The 26172-nt window shown below is 45.2% G+C and overlaps 2 protein-coding genes across 2 annotated transcripts in view; one reads left to right on the forward strand and one right to left on the reverse strand.

The window, feature by feature from the left end:
* Window positions 1-14168, reverse strand: part of dbt (dihydrolipoamide branched chain transacylase E2) — a gene marked incomplete at its 5' end in the record, with an annotated part of 57310 nt that extends 43142 nt beyond the window's left edge. Inside the window, one exon of the mRNA XM_080771267.1 lies at window positions 13997-14168. Coding sequence (XP_080627393.1) covers window positions 13997-14041 — 45 coding nt within the window. The remainder of the gene's footprint in view (window positions 1-13996) is intronic.
* Window positions 14169-16366: 2198 nt separating this feature from the next.
* Window positions 16367-26172, forward strand: part of lrrc39 (leucine rich repeat containing 39) — a 17975-nt gene continuing 8169 nt past the window's right edge. Inside the window, exons 1-4 of the mRNA XM_080769758.1 lie at window positions 16367-16604; window positions 21564-21716; window positions 23577-23682; window positions 25623-25779. Of these exons, the coding sequence (XP_080625884.1) occupies window positions 21589-21716; window positions 23577-23682; window positions 25623-25779 (391 nt within the window). The 5' untranslated portion in view covers window positions 16367-16604; window positions 21564-21588. The remainder of the gene's footprint in view (window positions 16605-21563; window positions 21717-23576; window positions 23683-25622; window positions 25780-26172) is intronic.

Here is a 26172-nt window from a genome sequence, read left to right on the forward strand (position 1 = left end):
GCAGCTCTGATTAAAAAAATGTATCGGATATCTATTTTATTCTGCAGGCGAGTGTTCTTTTTTTTATAACCCTGCAGTGCATTCATCAGTAAGGGCTTATCATTGCCGAGTTGTAATATAGCATTTGGTCGTGTGGTGAAAAGTAGCCTACAAATTAACTTCTTTCTCATTATGTGAAAGTAACTAACATCAGTTAACTTATTAGCGTTCTGAGATTTAACAAGGAGTGAAGCAATGCGTGCCAAGTTGGCAAGTTTCGTCTATAATTATATATATAACTCGCGCTGTTTGCTTGAAGATCTGTCCGTGCAGAGACCCACCCGCCTGTCAAAATTAACTACTCTACAAGCTCATCGCGCTGTTTAAATCCTCTGTGCCGGCTATGGTGACGTATCGAGATTTCCTGTTGCCTTATATGGTGTAGAATGGGCGTGGATGTTCCAACTAACCAGGCGACACCAGGCGAATCGCTTGGGAAAAATGCGGAAAGGATACACTCAGCGATCCGAACAAATGAAGTGATTACACCAGCTTCTCTGAATAACACGTCATCTCAACGTAGCTTGATCGGACGGATAAATACGATATCTGTTTCCGCCACCGTTACACTCTGGCATATTTATTGTTGGTGAATCGAGCCCTATAACATTTGAAGGATTTAGAGTAGTGATGGCTTCGATATTCATGTTTTTTATTAATATCGGTATCGGTGGTAAAAAAAAATAATCGAGGCCGATTATTTTATTTTTTCTCATGCGCAAATATTGGCGCAACAACCTCTCTCACTAACAATGTGCCGACCAAAAGATCCTTCGATTGGTTGAAAACATACATCATGAGCCAATGAAACGAATGAATCCTCTGCGAGAGGTCTGCAGTGCTGAGCACAGAAAAAAGAAAACACTGAATGTTGTGCACAGAGCTGGGGACACCCTCACCTGCCGCTCTGTCGTGGAGAAACTGGCTGTTTTACAAGTAAGATAGACACAATTATATAACCCTTCACAGCTTGCTTATACATTTACACTTTATTATTATCTTGGAAATAATTAACTGTCTGTCTCGCTTTCTCTCTCTCTCTCTCTCAAAGAGACATGTGGAAAACTTTCCAGCCATGAGCCATCACAATCCGCCTTAAACACTCACCAGTTCAACTTCTCCAAGAAGCAACACGGAGCTTGTTTTTCAGGTAATCCGTTCGTTGTAATGTAACGCTCATGTAAAATATAATAGCATTATGTGACTGACTGCATGCTGACTCGCTTCCGAATGTTTTATCTCGTCTCACAGGAGGGGAAGCCACGGTGTGCTGCAGTTCCACCGCCATCAACGGAGTGAAAGGAGACGGACATTCTTCTTCTTCCACAAAGTAAGAGAACTTTACTGAACTGCTTTGTTTATAAACGCATGATTATTATCGACGCATACATGAAATGTGCGGCCGGTCGAGCTTCTAGTCAACAACTACTGTGCAACAAGTACTGGGGGCAGCCATTTTGCCCCAAATCAGACGAGGGAGCACAATTGTATGGGTCACGAGATTCAATGTAACACCGTTACATAGAACCTAGCCATGTAGTGTTACATAGAAAATGTTACCCTTATATAAATGTGCTACCTGGGGTAGCACATTTATATAAGGTCACATAAGAATACAAGAAGACTACAGAATAGTGATACATCTACAAGCTCACAATGTTTTAATGAGGCTTGTAGAGGGCCATTATCAGTATTTATGTACTTGTTTGTAAATGTTTATTATTACAAAAAAATAATCATTGACTCTCTCAACCTCCTGTTATTGTAGATGGCTCCTACAGGACGGCGTAGAAGTGTAGTCTGGGACTACTTCACAAAATCGGCAACAGGCACAACAATCTGCGATACTTGCAATGAACAACCCAGCACAGGATCAGCTTTAAAAAAAAATCAGAACACGACAAATCTTTGGAACCATCTTCAAAACAGTCACAAGCAACTGCACATTGACGCAAAAAAGAAAGAAAGAAAGAGAGAAGAAGAGCAGAGACGGGCTGAAACTGAAAGTTCTCAGTCTACCATGAGTCCATGAGTTTGAAAAACAAAGACCGTGGGAGAATTCAGATAAGAGATGTAAAGAATTTGACAAATTAATAATTGAAATGATGGTAACTGACAACCAACCTTTCTCCATGGTGTCTGATCCTGGGTTTAGGCGCTTAATGGCAAGAGCTGAACCCAGATACATGCTGAAAACCGACAAGTATTATCGTACAAATATGCTGCCATCTCTTAATGAAAAGCTAGTTGCTAAGGTTAAAGCACTGATCCAACCAGAGAATGCTGGTCACTAGGGGTGCAACGGTTCAGTTAGACCACGGTTCGGTTCGAACCTCGGTATGGGGGCCACGGTTTCGGTTCGGTTTCGGTACAGTAAAAAAAAATACCCCCTTGTGAAGTGATCCCCAGGAACGCGCCCTACTGTACCCTCTACTGTACTGTACTGTACTAGTGTCACTGTACTGGCACACACGAAATCATCATATATACAGTTAATAATCTGCGTGTGTGTTAGGTTGTGCACAGGTGGTGAAAAACAACCACGCTGTTTTCATGCTCATACCCAGCCAGCCAGCCAGGCAGTGGCTTGCACCACTCAAAAAAGTTTATTTATAGCATTTTCTTTTCTTCTCTTTTTAGCATATATTATTTTATTAGGCATTTCTGCCTTTTCATTATTTTGAACTTGAAAGGGGGAAAAATACCTTATATTGCTATTTTAATGTGCCTCATCATTATTTTCAAGGCGAAATAAATGCACCTATGCGCTCACACGGGGCATTAAGCACATGCAGGAAAGAGGAGAGGAGAGTGCCTCCTGGGAGGGGAGTCATTCACAGTGAATGCGTCGTGTCTCTGAAAAATAGCCTACAAAAGTTTACAATAAGTCTACATGAGGATTTAAGGATATTATGCTTATATTATTAGAAGAAGGGCTTCTATCTACAGTCATGGATTGGACATGGGAGTATTTTGTTGGTACTTTTCTGACGGAATGAATGTCCTGCTGCGGGTTGTTTATGCTCTCACTCTCCCTCTTAATTAGCACTCAAACAGCGAGTGCAGATGCAGAATCAGATCTGAACAAACTTACAACGACTGTGCTTAGAAGCCTGTTGGCGCGAGGTTACTCCGCTGTGTGTGTCTCTGTGTATGACGATCAATAATTATTCCAAGAACGACGTTTAAAGACGAGTGCTGGATTCTCCTCATCATGCCGTCTCTCTCTCTGTGTGTGTGTGTGTGTGTGTGTGCCGTCTCTCTCTCTGTGTGTGTGTACACTGTAGGGGGTGGGCCGACAGAGTGCTACACTTCTGTGACCGAAAGAGTGCTAGACTTCTTAGTAGGACGGTGTGTGACCGATAGAGTGCTAGACTTCTAAGTAGGCCAGTGTGTGACCGAGAAATACATTCTTCGCAGCTGTAATAAATGAATTAATGCAAACCGAAATAGCGCGGTTCATTAGAGCGCATTGAACCGTGTATGTGGAACCGAACGGTTCGGTTTTCGGTTGAAAACCGTTGCACCCCTACTGGTCACTCACTCGCCTTCACTACAGACTGCTGGTCTGGGGCAACAGAGTCGCTGATGAGCCTAACATGCCACTTCATTGACCAGAAATGGAGCAGAAAGCAGGTGGTGTTAAACACTAAGGTGATGGTGGGGTCCCACACACATCTCTATATTAAAGAAGTGTTCCTGGGCATGCTTGACTCCTGGGGTATCGACCAAGACCGTGTACTGCTTGTTCTGCGAGACAACGGAGCCAATGTTGTAAAGGCAATGAAGGTTGCTGAACTGCCACACTTCGGCTGCACAGCACACACACTACAACTGGTGGTGCGTGATGGCCTGTCATGTCAGAGAGCAGTTATCGACGTCATAGCCATCCTGAAAAAATGTGCTACCCATTTCAATCACTCCGTCCTTGCCAAGCAACGTCTGAAGGCCATTCAAGAAGACCTTGGTATTGTGCAACACACTATCATCCAGGCAGTCCCAACAAGATGGAACTCAGAGCTCCACATGCTGCAAAGAATGCTCGAGCAGAAGAATGCCCTCAGCATCTACTCCAGTGACCACGGAGGGTTCACAATTCCCGAAGCTCATCAGTGGGCTATTGTGACAAATGTAATTGACACTCTCCTCCCAATAGAGAAAGTGACTTTGGAAGTCAGCCATTATGAGTCCTCCGTTTCCTGCATCATTCCCAGTGTGATGGTACTGAAGATGCTGCTTGAAGAGGAAGAGGAGTCTGGGAAAGGCATCAGAACTGTCAGAGAAGCCATGAGGGACAGCCTTGTTAGACGTTACTCGACATTGGAAGAAACAAAACATGTGGTGCTGGCATGTCTCTTAGATCCCCGCTACAAGTGTCATGCCTTCTCCTCTGACACCACAATGACCAAAGCCAAAGAATGGCTGAAAGAGGATGAACAAGAAATGGAAGTTGATCAGACTGCTGCTTCAAATGAGGAATCTGAAGATGAGGAGGGACAGCAGGATTCAGCACATGGGAGTGATGGCCCTGGGACCCACAAAAGGCAACGGACAGAGGCACAGCAGACACCTCGTTGCCGCATTGATGACATGTACCAGTCTCTGCTAGGGCGCCATGTGGTGGCTGGCCCATCAGACAAAGAAGACCTTGATGAACAGCTACAGCGCTACGTAAGAGAGCCAGTGATTGACAGGCTAACAGGTGATCCTTTGCAGTGGTGGAGCCAGAATGAAAAGCACTTCAAGCTTCTTGCACCACTAGCTAGAAAGTATCTCTGCCCACCACCTTCCTCCGTACCAAGTGAGCGTGTCTTTAGTGAAGTCGCTGCAATCAATGAGAAAAAAAGGAACCGGCTCACTGGAGAGCATGCAGAACAACTGTGCTTTCTGCACCACAACCTGGTGCTTCTGAACTGGGAGTATTGAGCCTGAGGGGATGATGGCAGGGACTTGACTTGTGGTGGTCTTGTTTTAAAATGCAGCCTCATTGTTTACAGCTTCATTTGAAGTTATTTTTAGTTTGAGTTACAGCCTAAATTTCCAACTTAAGTTAAATTGTTTAAGAAAATACTTTAAGTAAAGTAACTACTACTGCTTGGGACCATTTGTGGTTTGAGGAATGCTGGTGTAAAGAAAAGAAACATTGGACCTTATGTGATTTAATGTTCACTGTTGTATAACTGCTGTAAAGACAATTGTAGTTATTTATGAGAATTGTTGCTGTGAAAAAAAATAACCAAAAAACCTCTGTTGGAGTCTGTTGCTGTACTAAACACAGCCTGCACTTTAGTTTACTGTACTACTCACTGTGTTGAATGTTCCATGCTGCTACAGTACATTGCACTTGTTTAAAAATGCACTTGTTTAAAAAATGCATTTGATGGGGGGGGGGGGGAGGGGGAGTGTTACTGAAGTAACTGAATACAATGTTGTCACTGTGTTGAATGTCCCGCTGCTACTGTGCTACAGTACATTGCACTTGTTTAAAAAATGCAAAAATGCATTTGATGGGGAGGGGGGGGGAGTGTTACTGAAGTAACTGAAAACAATGTTGTTGTTCTTGTGCTTGCTAAGCAATAAATGTTCTCCAATACATTTAAAGGAATTCTTGTGTTGAAAGTTATGTTATTTTTACTTTTTTTACTTTTTTTTTTTTTACTATTCATAATCGGTCATAATATCGGCTATCGGGCTTTTTGATTGTCCACTAATCGGTGATCGGATATATCGGCCAAAATCCATATCGGTCGATCACTAATTTATAGTAGACCCTTCCTCACCCAGGAATCAGTAAGCGTTATTCATAGTCTGGATTTTCGGTGGTGAGGTGACCACCGAACTACAACATGACGTCACGAGCAGCGGTGAAGAGCAAACCACCGTCCCAGCCCTTCTCTCTGCTTTTACTCACCACCGCTCAACGTTATTTCAGCTCCGGTGGTCACCTCACCACCGGAGCTGTGGTCACCTCACCACGGAAAATCCAGACTATGAATGAGCCTTTATCCATCCATCAAGTCATATCAAAACCTGACTCTCTCCTTACTGGCTTAACGGCATATGCACTTAAGCCTCTCCAATTGATCCAGAATGCTGATCTTCAACCAGCCAAAATTCTCACATGATTTATAATTTAGCATTTTATGTAGACTCAGCCGTCTATAATGTACACTTATAGCTTCACTGTACAGACAATCTACTGTTAAGACAGATATTAGGTTCTCAGCTTGCTTATGAATCTTGACCATTTTTATGTACTAGCCCTTACCCGTTTTTTTGCCCCTCCCCCCCTTGTGGCCGTGGGGGGTACTGCGCCCGGGTGCGTTTGTAATTGACTAATACATTAATTAATCATTAATGTGTCAAATCGAAAAAAGGGCTTCGTTACGCCCTCCATATGGTCAATGCCTGTGTGAAAAGTGGGAGTGATTGGTGCAGGCAGTAAGGAGCTGGCAATGTTTCTGACACACACACACACACACACACACGGACACAGACAGACATTGTTAGAATTATAGTATGATGATGATTTGATGTATTACCTTGTGTTCTTGCTTACTGCAAATCGCTCTGGATTAAAGAGCGTCTGATAAATGCCTACATTGTAAATTGAGGTGAAGTAACTTTATTTAAGCACAGGTCTGAACCAGGGAAGCAGTCAGACAGATATTTTGTGAATCCACTAAGGAAATCGGGACTTCCTGAAAGTTCATATAATGGCCTGTTGTGGCGCTGTCATTGGGCCCAAAAAAAACCATAGCTCCATAGAGGTCCATGTATTTGGGCCCAACTTCACCTAGACTGTATTACCTTAATAAACATGGTCATGAATACTTTCTGCTTCCAGTCACTAGTTTAAAGTCTCATTTCTCATGTCATAAAATTATTTTTGGAAAATGATGGTCCCATTTATATTTACATTTTACATTTACAGTCTATGATCGGGAGCCACCCCCCGTTCGAGTCAAAATAAAAACCAACAAAGAAGAAGGGGGGAAGTCCCGCCTCGTTGTCTGGGCCAGCCAATGGCCAGCTGGGCGCAAACGGATCTACAAAGATGGCGATTTTCAATTCAAGGACTGACTGGCTTCATCTTACGTCCATATCAGACCCAGAGAACGCTTTGTCTATATTTTTTTACAGTCTATGGTCTGAACCCCAGCATCCCTATCCTGGGTGGAACATTCACCAAAAATAGCTGATCAACAAGCTCACCACAGGTGGTCCATGGCCATGCATTTAATAATGTAGGATTTGTTTTGTCACGTGAAACATGACCTATGAACGCTCATGAAATGTAAGCGCCCATTGTGCGACCTAGTTGTAATTGGCTGCTTCTAGCCAATGGGACAGCAAGCAATGGCAAAGCTCCCTTTGGCCAATGGGAAGGGGAGAGGCAAAAATCCCTGGCAGCCACGCAGGCTGCAGAGTGCAGACAGTGCAGAACAACGCAGCCACGCAGGCTGCAGAGTGCAGACAGTGCAGAACAACGCAGCCACGCATGGCTGCAGAGTGCAGACAGTGCAGAACAACACAGCCACGCAGGCTGCAGAGTGCAGACAGTGCAGAACAACGCAGCCACGCAGGCTGCAGAGTGCAGAACAACACAGCCACGCAGGCTGCAGAGTGCAGACAGTGCAGAACAACGCAGCCACGCAGGCTGCAGAGTGCAGACAGTGCAGAACAACACAGCCACGCCTGGCTGCAGAGTGCAGACAGTGCAGAACAACGCAGCCACGCAGGCTGCAGAGTGCAGACAGTGCAGAACAACACAGCCACGCAGGCTGCAGAGTGCAGAACAACACAGCCACGCATGGCTGCAGAGTGCAGACAGTGCAGAACAACGCAGCCACGCAGGCTGCAGAGTGCAGACAGTGCAGAGCCACGCAGGCTGCAGAGTGCAGACAGACAGTGCAGAGCCAAAGGCAGTTAGAATCTCAAGAGGGGGAAGAAGTGCACCAGATTGTCTGGTCGAGTCATTATTATTAGGAAATAATTAGGAAAGTAGTAGTAAATGGACCATTGGTTGAGAAACAGTGGGATGTACTGTACACATGGGATGCATAGCAAGTGTTATAAAAGCACTTATCCCATAATACTTAGCCCATATCCCCACCCAACACAACAGTGGAACCGTCCCAAAATACAATTTGAACCGTATGTATACAGTCCCGGGGGGAAAAAAAGGGTACAAAATTAATAACTGCATTTTTTGAGGGGCGCTAGGCGCTAGCCTCTCCTATATTCAGCTGTAGTGTGTAGATTTTTGTCCTAACACAAACATTAAATGCCATTGACAATGAATGGAGAAATTACGCCCTATGTGTCTGGTGATGTTGTACGATAATAAGAGCGCCACTCACTGCACAAGGGTGTGATTTATTTTTAAACTTAAATAAAAAAATAGGGTATACAATAAATGCAGTACGTTTGTTTGGCTTCATATTTCTTCTGTAGATAGAGAAATACACAGATTTTGTCAAAATGCTCCCAAGTTCTCTTGATAAAACTATAGGCTAATACACATTATACTCATTATAAGCATTTATGTCTGAGACATGTACGGCGTAAATGGGGGGCCCCCCCGGGGGGGTCGCGACCCACATGTTGAGAACGCCTGCTTTAAGACACCGGCATCACTATGGTTACAAATCTGCCGTAAAGCAGGTCGTCTCCGAGTGACTATACGTGAGTTGTTGTGACTCTTATGTACATGCTGCTGTGTTGTTAATCCTGCTGACGCTTTTCAGTAAACTTTACTATTTTGATTATAATCATTCATGATGCGCCCGCCAGCCCGCCCCTCTGCAATGAACTAGCCTACTTATTTCCACAGTTTTCTAAAAGTGAACCATTAGGCAACACTGACAGCAATCAGGTAAATAAACAAACTTGCAGGATTGCAGTGTCCTGCCAATGGCGGTTGTTGTTGTTGTAACTTGGTGTGCTTAAGTTCTGACTGTAGTTTGTAATCATCTTATTGTGACATGATGACTTGCTGTACGGCTGTAGTGCGTGTGTGTGTGTGTGTGTGTGTGTGTGTGTGTGTGTTTGCTGTCCTAAATAACACATTTGTAGGGGTTAGGGCATTGTATAAAAACGGCAAAATAATTAATACAAGGCAAAAAATGTCTGGGATTCCCCCCAGACATTCGCCCCCCCCGTAGGGTTAAGTTCAAGCTGGTCTGAGATGAAAGAATGTTTTGGCTGTTGTAGGACGGGTTCAATCGTTTTGTTTGTTTGGCACATGCGACACTACAGCATCAAAAGTAGCAGATCCACAAGCTTGATGCGAGGAACACAGTCTGTACCATCCGGGTGTGGTGGGTATGTGAATGTGGGGTGTGCGAGTATGAGACTCTGGCAAGCAGATCATTAAATTGCAGCGAACTATATTAACAATACGCTCTTATTTTACTTTAATATAAGTTGTGTCGGGATTTGAGGCAGGCTCGCTCCCGTGTCAGTCTGTGTCACTTGCGTCTGTGTCTTATGCAGCGCTGCTAGTCTCGTCGGTGCGCACGACATGCGCATTTTCAGTGCTCTAGTCCCGAAACCATCCCGAATGAGATATTTTAAATCGGCCCAAATATATATTTTATAGGCCCCCGGGATGTCAGGACGCCGTTAATCTTGAGCCCTGCCAAGTACACCGTTTAACTCGGGTCCGTTTTACTAACTACAAAGGGTCTAAAAAGCGGTTAAACTGAAGTGACGTTAATGAATTCCAAATATTATCAAAGGATTCTGAGACACCCCTGGACTAAGTGGACTCGCGGCACCCATTTTAAGAAGCCCTGGTGGTGTACTGAACTAGAGAATAATATCCGACTCCAAGTTGCAGGAATGAATTATTTAAATCTCGCCCAGATCATTCTGCTATACCTGGGCAGGCATAGGAGCGATCTATAATGGCTGTGAATCTGGAATACATGAAATGTACGAAATATCACAGACGTTCTAGGATAGGAGTGATCTATGGCTATATGTATCAAGGTTCAAGGCTACTTTATTTTGTCTCCCAGGGGAGAAATTTGTCTTGGACACATGCAAAGACCCGCAAGGCCTACATAAATACATTATAACAATGCAAAACAATAACGTTGTGTCTGGAAATACATGAAATGTAGCCCTAGACATTGTCTAGTCTAGGGCTGTATATCAGGGTTTCTCAAAGTGGATGTCGTGGCACCCTAGGGTGCTGTGAGAACCGTGGCACAAGCCCAGGGGTGTCTGAAGGCTCATACATAGTCTGGATTTTCGGTGGTTAGGTGACCACCGAACTACAACATGACGTCACGAGCCGCGGTGAAGAGCAAACCACCGCCTTTCTTTTCCTCCAGCCTTTCTCTCTGTTTTTACTCACCACCGCTCAACGTTATTTCAGCCCACCACAGGATCGGTGGTCACCTCACCACCGACAATCCTATGAATAGGCCTTCAGAATACATGTGTGTGTGTGTGTGTGTGTGTGTGTGTGTGTGTGTGTGTGTGTGTGTGTGTGTGTGTGTGGCTAATCTCCGATCCATGCCAAACTTTGCACACACACTCCCTGGATGCCAACGACGAACCTCTAGACAGACTGAATTCTTGGTGCGTTGTTTTTTAGCCCTCGGTACACCAAAAATAGCAGATCTACAAGCTCACAACTAGTGATGCACCGATGTACAGTATCGGCCACATAATCGGTAATTGGCCGATATTGCTATTATCGGTCAATATCAGTATCAGCAAATAAAAGTGACATTAACCGAAGGCAGTAGCCGATGTTTATCTGTTGTCGATAAGCATACATTTTGCATTGGATATGTTAGTGTGTTGGTTATATGTAGTCTACCAAGCTGTAGATTCTGAACATGTATTTCTTGCATTGAATATGAATATGTATTTGTTTCTCTGGCACAAAAGGGGGAAATAAAAACAAGAAAAACTAAATAAACATATAGCGGCTATCGGTATCGACTATTGGCTAAATTGTTATTTTAAACATCGGTATTGGTATTGTTGCATCCCTACTCACAACGCATCAGCTTGTAGATCGGCTATTTTTGGTGAATGCTACCCCCCAGAATAGGGATGATGGGGTTCAACTGGTTCATGTCAAGGACCCCAAAAATTATATATAATTAGCCGCGGACCCCCAAAAACCAAAATAGCAGATCTACAAGCTCATAGCGCGGCACTCTGTGCCACACTATGAACTTGTTGATCTGCTATTGAGCCTGTAGATCACCTAGTGTCCATAATGAGTTATAAAAGGTTTATAATAATGTTTGATATAAATATCAATGTTTAAAGATTATATAGTTAATAAATGTATATAATCTTTAAACATTTTCTTAAATTGATAATTCGTATAGCTCATTCTATTGGTCATTGTCACAACTAATCAACTATTCCATATTTTATGGAATAAAACTATATTGTAAAGTAGATAATATATTGTACAATATGACATACGGTTCTAAACATCAGCAGTCATTCAGGATGCCGTGGATTATTATCAATTATTCATAGGTGCCATTGAGCTTAAAAGGTTTGAGAACCACTGCTCTACACACACCTACTGTACATGCATTCCTGTTTGTGTGTTAACTGCAACTAAACTAGAACACTATTACACTATGTTAAATGGTGCATTTGTATAGCGCTTTTATCCAAAGCGCTATGCATAGACCCATTGGACAGTAGGGGTGCAACGGTTTTCAACCGAAAACCGAACCGTTCGGTTCCACATACACGGTTCAATGCGCTCTAATGAACCGCGCTATTTCGGTTTGCATTAATTCATTTATTACAGCTGCGAAGAATGTATTTCTCGGTCACACACTGGCCTACTTAGAAGTCTAGCACTCTATCGGTCACACACCGTCCTACTAAGAAGTCTAGCACTCTTTCGGTCACAGAAGTGTAGCACTCTGTCGGCCCACCCCTACACACACACACACACACACACACACACAGAGAGAGAGACGGCATGATGAGGAGAATCCAGCACTCGTCTTTAAACGTCGTTCTTGGAATAATTATTGATCGTCATACACAGAGACACACACAGCGGAGTAACCTCGCGCCAACAGGCTTCTAAGCACGGTCGTTGTAAGTTTGTTCAGATCTGATTCTGCATCTGCACTCGCTGTTTGAGTGCTAATTAAGAGGGAGAGTGAGAGCATAAACAACCCGCAGCAGGACATTCATTCCGTCAGAAAAGTACCAACAAAATACTCCCATGTCCAATCCATGACTGTAGATAGAAGCCCTTCTTCTAATAATATAAGCATAATATCCTTAAATCCTCATGTAGACTTATTGTAAACTTTTGTAGGCTATTTTTCTGAGACACGACGCATTCACTGTGAATGACTCCCCTCCCAGGAGGCACTCTCCTCTCCTCTTTCCTGCATGTGCTTAATGCCCCGTGTGAGCGCATAGGTGCATTTATTTCCCCTTGAAAATAATGATGAGGCACATTAAAATAGCAATATAAGGTATTTTTCCCCCTTTAAAATAATGAAAAGGCAGAAATGCCTAATAAAATAATATATGCTAAAAAAAGAGAAGAAAAGAAAATGCTATAAATAAACTTTTTTGAGTGGTGCAAGCCACTGCCTGGCTGGCTGGCTGGGTATGAGCATGAAAACAGCGTGGTTGTTTTTCACCACCTGTGCACAACCTAACACACACGCACATTATTAACTGTATATATGATGATTTCGTGTGTGCCAGTACAGTGACACTAGTACAGTACAGTACAGTAGAGGGTACAGTAGGGCGCGTTCCTGGGGATCACTTCACAAGGGGGTATTTTTTTTTACTGTACCGAAACCGAACCGAAACCGTGGCCCCCATACCGAGGTTCGAACCGAACCGTGGTCTAACTGAACCGTTGCACCCCTATTGGACAGTGTGCAAATGGGACCCATACAGGTGTGTAACTGAGAGTGTACAAATGGAACCAAATGGACCCTTGCAGGTACAAATGGAACCAAATTGAACCTCACAGGTCTGAGTTTACAAGTCAAACTGGGGATCCTTGAATAGGCATATCTTTTCAAATGGGGGTCCACAGCCTAATTAGTGTCAATTTGGGGGTCCTTGGCATGAAAACATATTTCATGCATTTTTAACTCATTTTGAAATGGGACATTCTGCACAATGAGTTTATAGTACTTTTACTTTTGGTAAAACTTCCAAGACAAGTACATTTTGATGCCAACACTGTTGTACTTCTACTCAAGTTGAATTCCAAACTTTGACTTGCAACAGTGTTTCTGTGTTGCAGAATTCTTAAGTAAAATACTTAACTTGCACAAATGTACACAAAGTATTTACATTGCACAGCATTCATTTCCATGCCAACCCTGTCCTCTCTACTCCGTGTGCCAACAACACTTACATTTTTATGCCAACAACACTGTACTTCTAGTCTACTCAAGTACATTTTGAATTCCGGACTTTGACTTCACTTGTACTTGTAACAGAGTGTTTTTTTCTGTTGCAGAAGTGATACTTTTACTTAAATAAATAAAAATGTGACACACACACACACACACACACACACACACACACACTCACACACAAGGTATTTACATGTCCATTCCATGCCAACCCTGCTGCCCTCTGCCAACAACACAGAGACTGGCATCATGGTACCAGCTCACACGGACACCGCAATGCCCACACCGTCCACATTATAAACATACTTAACATAATTAAACATAAAAACATGTAAAAGTGTAAATAAACTCTGTAGCCTATTTCTTCTCACCAGTCTGTGTGCCAACAACACACACACACACACACACACACACACACACACACACACACACACACACACAGACTGGCATCCTGATGCCAGCTGACACGGAGACTGCAATGCGCACACTGTCCACATTGTAAACATATGAAACACATGAAACATAATTAAACATTAATAAAAGCATTAAAATAAACTCACCAGTCGTCTGACTAGACTTAGAGAGCATCTGGTAACCGCAGCCATCTTGACTTCCCTTCTCCTTCGGACGTCACCACCTGCACGCCTCTTTCAACGGCCAATCAGGGAGCGCTCCCACTTCTTCTTCTGCGCCGAGCAAAGCGACACTTCCGGTCTCAGGGACGGATGTGACGTCCCTGGGCATGGGGAACTTATTTTGCCATGACAAAGGCAAGCAAGGCAATGCTATTTTTAGGTTAGAACCCGCTGCAGTGGCGTTCAACTAGAACTTAAACCAGGATGCTTCGACTTCTGCCTTCTGCCTTGAGCAGACCTCTGTTAGTTGCCATATTATCCGATTATGCCAGGCTTACTTATCTGCGAAAAGAAAATATATAATATATGTTTATACCACATCGATCTGATGGAATTAAAATATGATAAAGGAGCATAAATTAGAACAAATACTCCCACCTTTGATAAAAAATAATAATAATAAAAAGTGACAGCAAATCCGTTTATAGCTGTTTATTATTAAAAATAATTTGGACGTACTTGTATATTTAAAGTTACATTATTATATTGGTATTCAATAGGCTACATGTATTTATATTGGTGACTGTAATTCAATTAATGTTTTAAAGATTATTTTTTTCTTCATAATGGTATATTAATGATGTGTTTATGTACCATGAAATATATGATTATTTCATGGTGATGTTATTTATTATTTTTATGAACAGGGAACCTCAGTGTCTGGGGTTTGGTTTTCCTTTTTTTTTAAAGGCTAAATTAAAAACAAACTAAAGTGCAATGAACCTATTAATCCCCTAGGTGCCACTGTTTACCAAGGCGATGTTGCCAAGATGTGGATAATTCATTTATTTGTTTATTTCTCCCTTCCACCTTGGCCTTTTTAGTATTTTATTGTCTCCACCAGGCCGAAGGCATGGAGGGAGAGTGTGTGTGTGTGTGTGTGTGTGTGTGTGTGTGTGTGTGTGTGTGTGTGTGTGTGTGTGTGTGTGTGTGTGTGTGTGTGTGTGTGTGTGTGTGTGTGTGTGTTTGTGTGTGTGTGTGTGTGTGTGTGTGTGTGTGTGTGTGTGTTATCAGCTAATCTCCGGCACCGTTGGCCCGATCCATGCCAAACTTTGCACACACACTCCCTGGATGCCAACACGAACCTCTGCCCCAAATATTCCTCAACGGACTGTTATAGCGCCACCAGGAGGCCGATTTAGGCAAAACACATTTCTGTAGATTACTCGTACACATTTTCAAATATAACTGTACATAGGCTACAGTCCAATATAAGAAGAACAAGAATATAACCATAAATAAATGGTTTAAAGGACCACTTCTACACTTTTCAGTATACCTTCATATAATTGGTCCTCACTAATGATCATGATAAAATACCACAATTATTTTCTCCCCGGTCTGTGTCACAGCGACATCATTGATGGGGAATCTGTCTTTCCCTAGTGGGTCTGATCGAGGGTAGGTATACTTGGACGTAAGTCGGGACTTGATCTGGGTCACCCGAGTGAGGGGTATGATATTCGCGAGACCCGAAACCCCAATGACCTTGGGATACATCACTGAGGATACGTGCATCCATGCGATGTATTTTCGTTATGTATAATTTATTATTATTATTATTATTTCACTTGTTAAAAAAATAATAAGGTTTCTCATCATTTATCCACATTAGTGAGGACCAATTTAAACATTTGAAAATGTAATGAGACATTCTGCATAATGAGCACTTTCTACTTTAAGTACATTTTGATGCCAATACTTTTGCACTTTTACAGTAAGCCAACATTTTGAATTCCAGACTATACTTGTAACAGAGTATTTCTTAGTATTGATATTTTCACTTACGTACAACATGTGGTATAGGTTCTCAACATTTTTGGCTGGGGGACTCCCGGGAATGCTTTGGCCAAAAATAGCCTTAATAATAGTGAAAATACATCATAAATGAATACTGAAACCAGATCTAATCATTAGATCCCCCCCCCCCCCCCCCCCCCGAGGGGTCGGGATCCACGGGTTCTAGGCTATATACTTTGTCCCATGCACCACTGCAAAGAATAATGCCCCCAAGGACCTATTGTCACAGAGTGACCTGGTCTGGAATTTGTCTCACTCACACATACACACACACACACACACACACACACGCACACACCCAGCTGGGTTCCTGCGGTGACTCCGGGCTAAAGTTAGAACCTCTCGGGGGTTGAGTTACAGTCTAGAGGAGAATGCAGGCTGTTCAACGTTCACACATACACGTTAACCTCATTTACGACACACACACACACACACACACACACACACTAAACACTAAACTTAGTAAACTGCTAACTAACACACATGCTATACACTAACTGACAACACACTACCATCATACCATGTGTGTGTGGAGGGGGTGACTGGACGTTGAGACTGAGAAGGGTCTACTCTGAGGGGTCTTCAAGGTTTTTCAGGACAAGGACTACTTTGTCACCGTAGCTGACTGGCAGAGAGATGAAGCAGCTGACCACCACCACTACTATGCTGTACTTGTGTCGCAGATTAAACCTTTTCATAGGTTTCAGATAGTTTCATGAACTTGACCCAAGAGGTGAGTATATAGTGAACTGTTTTTTTTTAATAATATTTTGAGTATCTTGACACTTGCTTTGTCATTGTCGTGAACATAATGGTCTCTCAGGCAAGTGTAGCAGAGTGCCTGATGGCCTTAAAAGTCTAATATCTCCCCCAAGCCATATAGGCAATTGCCTTTGGCTCAGTGGTTAAGATGTTGGCTTTCCATGTAGTTTGATTCCTGGGTATATTACACAATGTGAATGTATGTTTTCGTATGCAATATAAACATGTTCTCTCGTGATGTGACTGTACCGATTCACGTCGCCCTTAGCTGGGATCGAACCACTGCAGTCTCCCACTCGCCAGACCGACGCACAACCTACCGCGTCAATATCTATATGGGCTGAGCCCGATTGGCAGACTGGCTGTTGTGGGCCGGGTCTTATTGGCTGTGCATTGTTATACAGTAGAGGTGAAGTCAGTGCACAACCAAAGGCATCCACAGATAATGCCTGACTGCTCTGCACTGCTCTGGTCTTGCAGTATGGTGCACTATAGATCTCTTTATATCTGCTTATAAATAGCTTATAGCTGCTTACTGTATACTGTATATTTAGATCTCCTTTAAACATCGTATATCTGCTTATAAATATCTTATTTCAGCTATAATAAACATCTTATATCTGCTCATAAACATGTTATTTCAGCTTATAAACACATTCCATCCATTCATGTAATAGACCTCGCATATCTATACTTACTGTGTGTGTGTGTGTGTGCGTGCGTGCAGAATGGTGGTCGCTTATTGGCCAGTGTACAACACAGACATATACAATATAGACATACAATACATCATATTAGGGACCACGTCACACCTGTCCTCCGTGAACTTCACTGGCTCCCAGTCAAATTCAGAATTGACTTCAAACTACTTACCACCACCTACAAAGCTCTCAACAACGAGGCCCCCCTCTACCTCTCTGAACTCAGACAACACCTGCATGCTCCCACCCTCTCCCTCAGGTCAAGCACTGCATGCCTGGCCCAGGCGGTGGCGTAACCGTCTGGGCACCCGACTGGTAATCCAGTCGCAGTGTGCCGCGGGTTCGACTCCCGAGCCCGACACGGCCTTTACTGCATGTCTTCCCCCATCTACAGTATCTCCCGTTTCCTGTCAGCCTACTGTCTGTCCCTTCAAAAAACCAATAAAAGGCCTAAGCCGCAAAAAAAAAACCTTAAAAAAAAAAAAAACACTGCATGCCAACCGGGTGCAGGTCTTTTTCCCGACAGCATATTGATCCGAAACCTCAATCCTAACCTAACCCTAACCGCAAGCACGGGAGCAGCGCATGTCGGACCATCGCTTTTTCGCATCGCAGCGACGGTCCCCCCGCTGCGGAGCGGACCGTTGCCCCGTCGGCTAGAATGCTGTCGGAAAATAGTGTGCCTCGCATGCCAACCTACTGGAACCCCACAAGTCCAACAAGAGAACATGGGGTGACAGGGCCTTCGCCGTGGCCGCCCCCCTCCCTCATTGTGGAGCTCACTCCCAGCCCACGTCAGAGCTGCCCGCACCTTTGACATGTTCAAAAGCACACTCAAAACCCACCTTTTCAGACTGGCTTTCCCTACTTAACCCCCCCCCCCCCTCCACACACACACACACACACACACACACACACCCTTCTGTTTGTCCATTTTGATTTTGATTTTGTTTGTTTTCTAGTTTTTAACCTTTTAACCTTTTTAAACTAGTTTTCTAATAACATTGTTTGTACTTCTGTGTCACGGATGTAGACAGAGAGTTGAACCCAAGGCAAAGTCACAACAAACAAGAGTAGAATAATAAAGTATTTAATAAAGGATATTTCTTACACAGGGGAATGCAGGTAGGAATCAGGCATGAATCAGAATGACATCAAGTCAACACAGGAACAGGCAGGACATCCATGACAACAAACTATGAACTGACAATGAGTGTTTGTGAAGAGTCCAGTTTTATAGGAGCAGGTTGATTGGCAAAGTGTTCACAGGTGGGCTGACGAGGGAGTTGAAGACAGGTGTGTAAATGGGACTGCAGTGTGGTGGAAATGAATGTGGGAGTGGCCATGGTGGAGTCACAGACTGAGGGGGAGAGAGAATGTGACAGTACCCCCCTCTCAAGGGACGGATTCCAGACGTCCCACAACCTTAATGAGGGATGAGCAGGGTGGGTGGAGGGGGTCTGGAGAAGGGACACCGGGGCCGGGCAGGTGGTCTCAGGGGGGCGGCCAGAATGATGGACCAGGGCTGAGCGGTTGATGTCTGGAGGACGGGCGGGAGGCCGGGTCGTGGCAGAACAGGCGACCTCTGGAGGACGGCCGGGACGATGGCCAGAGGCAGAGCTGCTGACTTCAGGGGGACGGCGTGGAGGTCGAGACGAGGCTGACAGGACGTCATCTGGAAGGCGTCCTGGAGGCCGAGACGAGGCAGAGGTGTTGTCTGGGGGACGACCGGGAGGCAGAGACGAGGCGTAGTGGTCGTCTGGTGGACGACCGGGAGGCCGAGACGAGGCGTAGTGGTCGTCTGGCGGACGACCGGGAGGCCGAGACGAGGCGTAGTGGTCGTCTGGCGGACGACCGGGAGGCCGAGACGAGGCGTAGTGGTCGTCTGGCGGACGACCGGGAGGCCGAGACGAGGCAGGAGACACTTTGGCCGAAGGCAGGGATGTCACAGGCTCAGGAGGCGACGCTGGAGGTGCTGCAGGCGACGCAGGAGGTGCTGCAGGCTCTGGAGGCGATGCCGGAGGTGCTGCAGGCAGAGGTAACGCCGGAGGTGCTGCAGGTTCTGGAGGCGATGCCGGAGGTGCTGCAGGCAGAGGCGACGCCGAAGGTGCTGCAGGCTCGGGAGGCGATGTTGCAGGAACCAGGGCTGCAGCGGAAACAGGAGCCGGGACGCAGCAGGAGCTGGAGCTGGGCTGCAGCAGGAGCCGGGGCTGCAGAAGGAGCTGCAGGAGCCGGGCTGAAGCGGGCGGAGCCGCAGGAACAAGGGCTGCAGGAGGAGGAGACGAAGCTGCAGGCGGAGGCGACGAAGCTGCAGGCGGAGGCGACGAAGCTGCAGGCGGAGGAGACGAAGCCGCAGGCGGGACCGCAGGTGGAGACAAAGCTGCAGGCGGGGCTGCAGGTGGAGACAAAGTTGCAGGCGGGGCTGCAGGCGGAGTTGAAGCTGCAGGCGGGGCTGCAGGTGAAGGGGAGAAAGCTGCAGGCGGGGCCGCAGGCAGAGGAGATGAAGCTGCAGGCGGGGCTGCAGGCGATGCTGCAGGTAGAACTGCAGGCAGTGCTGCAGGTAGAACTGCAGGTGGTGCTGCAGCTGGAACTGCAAGCGGAGCTGCCGGCGGTGCTGCAGCTGGAACTGCAGGCGGAGCTGCAGGCGGTGCTGCAGCTGGAACTGCAGGCGGTGCTGCAGCTGGAACTGCAGGCAGTGCTGCAGCTGGAACTGCAGGCGGAGCTGCAGGCAGTGCTGCAGCTGGAACTGCAGGCGGTGCTGCAGCTGGAACTGCAGGCGGAGCTGCAGGCGGTGCTGCAGGCGGTGCTGCAGGCGGAACTTCAGGCGGTGCTGCAGGCGGTGCTGCAGGCGGAACTGCAGGCTGAGCTGCAGGCGGTGCTGCAGGCGGTGCTGCAGGCGGAACTGCAGGCGGTGCTGCAGGCGGTGCTGCAGGCGGAGCTGCAGGCGGGACTGCAGGCGGGACTGGAGCTGGGGCTGCAGGAGCTAAAGCTGCTAGCTGGGTGTCAGCAGGCTGAGTGACACGGATAGCAGACCGAAGGGCAGGCTTGGAAGCAGGCCGAGACCGGGACTGCATCACTGGAGACCTGGTAGCAGATACAGGTCGCTGGGTTGGAGCTGAACTGGAAATGGCCGGCCGGGTGGGCTTGGTGGCTAGGCGACCCAGGGAGACATTTCCCTGTTTGTTGGCACTACGGGGACCTCCCAGAGCCAGGCGGGTGCCCATATAAGGATCTGGGGCGTGAAGTGGTTCTTTGGCTTGAATAGTGTCGGGATAAACGGGAATCTTCACACGGCTGCGAAAATAAGTTAATAAATCCACATCCACATAATCCGCAGTATTCTGCTCAACAAGGCTGGTGGGTTGCAGACTCATCACTCCAAGCCGTACAGTGTGATGAGCTGGCTGGGAAGCAGGAAGAAAGCTGGTCTCAAAATCATTAAGCCTCCCACGGACAACAGTCAAGTGAGGAACAAAATGGCTAACCCATGGCTTCTCTTTGAACCACTGCTGCTGGGTTGAAATCTGCCTCTTAAGTTCAGCACGCAGGTTAGGGGGAGAGGCCACGAGACGATCCACAACATTCTCAAATTCCCCCACCTTCCTCTTGAATAATTGTAACTCTGCTGGGTTCATATTTATGGTCAGTTCATACTGTCACGGATGTAGACAGAGAGTTGAACCCAAGGCAAAGTCACAACAAACAAGAGTAGAATAATAAAGTATTTAATAAAGGATATTTCTTACACAGGGGAATGCAGGTAGGAATCAGGCATGAATCAGAATGACATCAAGTCAACACAGGAACAGGCAGGACATCCATGACAACAAACTATGAACTGACAATGAGTGTTTGTGAAGAGTCCAGTTTTATAGGAGCAGGTTGATTGGCAAAGTGTTCACAGGTGGGCTGACGAGGGAGTTGAAGACAGGTGTGTAAATGGGACTGCAGTGTGGTGGAAATGAATGTGGGAGTGGCCATGGTGGAGTCACAGACTGAGGGGGAGAGAGAATGTGACATTCTGTTCTGTAAAGCGACTTTGGGTACCTTGAAAAGCGCCATATAAATCGTATATATTATTAGTATTAGTATTAGTATTATTGGCCGGTGGACAATGCAGACATACATACCCAGCCGATCGCAGTACTTGCACGCTCTGCTTGCGCAAGTAATAAACCATTATAAACCAGTATAAACCAGTATGTGTGTGTGTGTGTGTGTCTGTACAGGTCCAGTAGGTCCTATAGAACCAGTATGCCTGCAGCAGTAGTGTGCTGTAGTTCCGTGGGGAGCATCAAATCTCTGTGGGAGACCAGGATCAAGAAGACCACAGAAGAAATCCAGAAACAGAAACAGCAGAGAGACAAAACGTCTTTGGGGAGGTGAGTGACCAAGGCAACATTCTGCATGTTTCATCTCGTCTCATGTCCCCAGGTTCAATGTCATTTTTGGTTTGCATTTACTTTCCATTTTGACCTGAGATCAGATTCTAAAAATGTCTTCTACATCCTGAGTCCTGACAGTTTTCTGAAAAAGCCATGCTTCTATGTCAGTGGTTCTTCGATTTTTCAAAAATAGCAGACCTACAAGCTCGTAGCGCGACACTCGGTGGCCCGCTATGAGCTTGTAGATCTGCTATTTTTCAATAGCAAAAAGCATAACATAGTGCTAACACCAAAAGGGGTTCCCGCCCAGAATGGGTACAAACAGCTTCTCTTCCTTATGGCATTGTCTCTTCTGTGCTGTCTGTCTGTATGTCTGTCTGGTAAAAACAGGTGCATGCCGCTCCCCAATCACCCAGGCCTACTTACGCTCTCCATCAATCGATTAGGCCTGGGGAGGTGTGCCCTTGGTGTCCAAACAGTAATTAAATTAACTAATAACCCATTAAACCAATACCCAAACATGCTAATAACTACAACAATTGTGGTAATAATACTAATAAATAGACAAGCAAAACAGTGAGGGTGGCTTCTACATTGTCTCATAATGTCATCATACTGTCTCATATTGTCTCATAATGTCTCATAACTCATATTGTCTTATATTGTATATACATCACTGAGGATACATCCCAGGTGCATCCATGCGATGTATTTTAGTTTTAGTTCTTCTATTTATAGTGACTCATAGGAATAGACTATGTGACAACCAGGAATAGTCTGGTGACCACCGGAGAGACGGGTGGCAGCCGGAATGTAGACGGCACCCGGGAGCAGTATGGGTTGGCACCCCAGCCTGTGTTTTCCGTGAGGAAGAAGCCCAACAAACCCACGGTGAGGCCTTTAGGAGGGCCATTCAAACCTCAAGCGGAGCCTGCGCCCTGCGGCACCACCAAGGGCAAGGTAGAGCCTTCGGAACCATTGCGGCTCTCACCTTTTGTGAGCAGGAGTGGACCTGGTGAGACGTAGGGGGGGCCCGGACAGGAGTCAACCCACAGAGCCTAGTCCTTCCACGCGCCAGAATGGTACCTCCCAGTCCCGGCAGAGTAGTTCAGGAGGAACGGATTTCCCTAATGGGACTGATCGAGGGTAGCTACTGGGACGTAAGTCGGGACTTGATCACCCCGGCTGGGTCACCTGAGTGAGGGGTATGATGTTGGGAGACCTGACACCCCGATGACCTTGGGATACATCACTGAGGATACGTCCCAGGTGCATCCATAGTTCCATACGATTTTTGTTTTATATTGTTTATTTTCTTGTCATGTGTGGGGGGGATCGTATCATAATGTGGCTCTTTTTTAAACAGAGCTACAGGCGCAAGACTAAACTGATATATATATAGCCTGTATAGTTTTAATCCAAAATTAGTTAAAAATGGCACAGGCAGACTTTTCACTAGAGCATGTCTGAAATAAATGTCAGGGCTGAAATCGATATAAATGTGAAATAAATGCTTAAACATGTAGCTAGGTGTAATGTTAGATTCCACAGAAGTGAACCTTTCAAGCCTGTTTTCTCAACTCACTGTCTGCAATGTCCATATGTCCAAAACTGGTGGTGGTGGGTCAAACTAAACAACCAAGATGTCAATTTGAAGCTATGATTCCCTGCTTTAATATGACAATGAAAAAAACGGGAGGACGGGGGGGGCAGACGGGCAGACGGACGGACGGACTTCAATGACTTAACCTCGGTCAGAAACGGTCACATAATGTCCTCATATTGTCTCATGTTGTCTCATATATGACCACCATGTATGATCAATATTCATCAGCTTGTCTCATGTATATCCATCAGGTTGTCTCATTTGTGGGAGGACCGCATCATTTTGGCCAAACTGAATGAGAAGGTGGTGACAGAAGATGGACGACTGGTTCTGAGGATCGAGAAAGAAGAGTGGAAGGTAATCTATCTAATTATGAATAATGTAGGGGAGAACGGGGTAAGATGAGCCAGCGGGTAAGTTGAAACACCCCCTTCATCTAGAAATCTAGAAAACTGTGTTGCCATGTGACCTTAAATCTAAGCATCCATCATTTACACCTGGCTGTGAAGTTAGTTAGCACATGTCATGGGGAAAGTAGAAAACAATATTTTACACAAAAAAACCTTGCTTCCAGGACAACTTAAGCTAAAAGTGGTTCATCTTACCCCGTTCTCCCTGACATACACCTCATATCACTGTATGAATATGTACTGTATGACTGACACCTCATATCACTGTATGAATATGTAGGGGAGAGCCGCCTTGGATGTAACATTTTGCACGTTTCATTTTTTTACTCGGAGATCCGTTTAGCTACACATGTAATATTTTCAGGCAACGGACCTACACATGTCAGCTACCATAAACCACTTCAAGTTATTTTTTTGATAAAACAGGTCGGGAGTTATTAAACCGAACGTGGACGCTGTTTCAGTGTTACATTTGCTGCGCATATCGGATTAATTGTAACAGCATGGAGTATAAATGTAACAACGCTAAAAAACACCATTAAACATATCGTTTTCAGCTTAAAGCAATTATATTTCATTGAAGCAACTCCTTAGCATTGTTTTCATACCATGGATGTGATAAGAAAATGTATCAAACATATTGGGAAATATTAAATAGTATCGGGTGTGCAGTTTGGGCTTTTTTTTTCAGTTCAATGGGGAAATACATTGATTAAACAAACGTTTGATTGATTGAGTTGTACAATGTTATACAACCCTAAACTAATTTTAGAATACACTACACAATACAATACAATTTTAGAACATATAATATTGGCCAATATGTCAAATATGTAAATATTACTTATAATGGCATTGAATGGAAGCGGACCATTTGTAACACATGTTACAATTGACCCTCCCTCCGAAGTTTTCTTTGCCGTTGCTTACAGACCAGAATGAACGTGAATTCCGTCTAAACACGATGCAAACTAATGAAGAACATAAGCATGAAGACATCCATTTGGATTTTTATTCACCAACACCAAAGAAAAAACTTGTAGCACACAAATACTCCAGGTGTAAAATTATACGCATTTTGAAAAAAGTCAGTTTTTCGCCAATAGCTCCCCGCAGGATGAAGGTAAACACTTCAAACTTCCTGGGCACGTAGAGTACGTTGCTGTACACATACTGACGCGATGGCGTCATGGTGGCGTTGACCAATCAAGAGATAACGTCCATGTTACAACCGTGACGCGTTACATCCAAGGCGGCTCTCCCCTACTGTATGACTGACACCTCATATCACTGTATGGATATGTATGACTGAGCCAGAAGGCAAAGCTCTCTGTCTATCGAGCAAAATTTGTTCCTTGGTGCGCCTCGGGATCCCCCAGGATGAAGTTACTAAGGCCGGGGCTCCACTGAGTGCGTCGTGTTGCGTTGCGTTTGGACAGTGTTAAAAAATGACCCGGAGCGAATGGGTGACCCTGTCCAGACGCCGTCCAAACGCAACCGTCTGCAGTAAAGCAACCCTTCATTGATTTAAAAAGGAAACATTCCCTGCATTGACGATGGCACAACGCTGACGGACGATGACTGCAGTGGAGCTTTGGCTCTGGAGAGGGAAGTCTGGGGCTCTCTGCTGGAGCTGTTGCCCCCGCGACCCGACTCCGGATAATCGGTTGAAGATGGATGGATGGATGGATGGATGACAAACGAACAACGAGTGAAATGTCTTATTTAGCCAGCCATGTTTTCTCATTGCAGCTGCATGCATCGGCTCAGTAGGCTACTGACACCACCTGCTGGGAAAACACGGCGCAGGCTGGCTGAATAAGAGATTGAACGTTTAAACTGTTTCAACAAGTCTGAGGATAATGTTACTTTCCGACTATATTTCAGACCTTACCCAAGGCCTTGGTCCACCTGGTTCAAATCCAGGAGTGGCAGATCCACCGGACCGGACTGCAGAGCATCCCCACCTTCATCTCCATGTTCAGCAGTCTGATGGTGTTGGACCTGAGCCACAACGCTATCACTGAGATCCCCAGGGAGATAGGTTAGCATCTAATTAGCATTCTATCACTGAGATCCCCAGAGAGATAGGTTAGCATGTTAGCATCTAATTAGCATTCTATCACTGAGATCCCCAGAGAGATAGCTTAGCATGTTAGAATCTCATTAGCATTCTATCACTGAGATCCCCAGAGAGATAGCTTAGCATGTTATAATCTCATTAGCATTATATCACTGAGATACCCAGAGAGATAGGTTAGCATGTTAGAATATCATTAGCATTCTATCACTGAGATACCCAGAGAGATAGGTTAGCATGTTAGAATCTCATAGCATTCTATCACTGAGATACCATCATACCCAGAGAGATAGCTTAGCATGTTAGAATATCATTAGCATTCTATCACTGAGATACCCAGAGAGAAAGCTGAGCAAC

The sequence above is a fragment of the Protomyctophum bolini genome, assembly GCF_963924005.1.
Source record: "Protomyctophum bolini genome assembly, chromosome: 8".
Lineage (NCBI taxonomy): Eukaryota > Metazoa > Chordata > Actinopteri > Myctophiformes > Myctophidae > Protomyctophum > Protomyctophum bolini.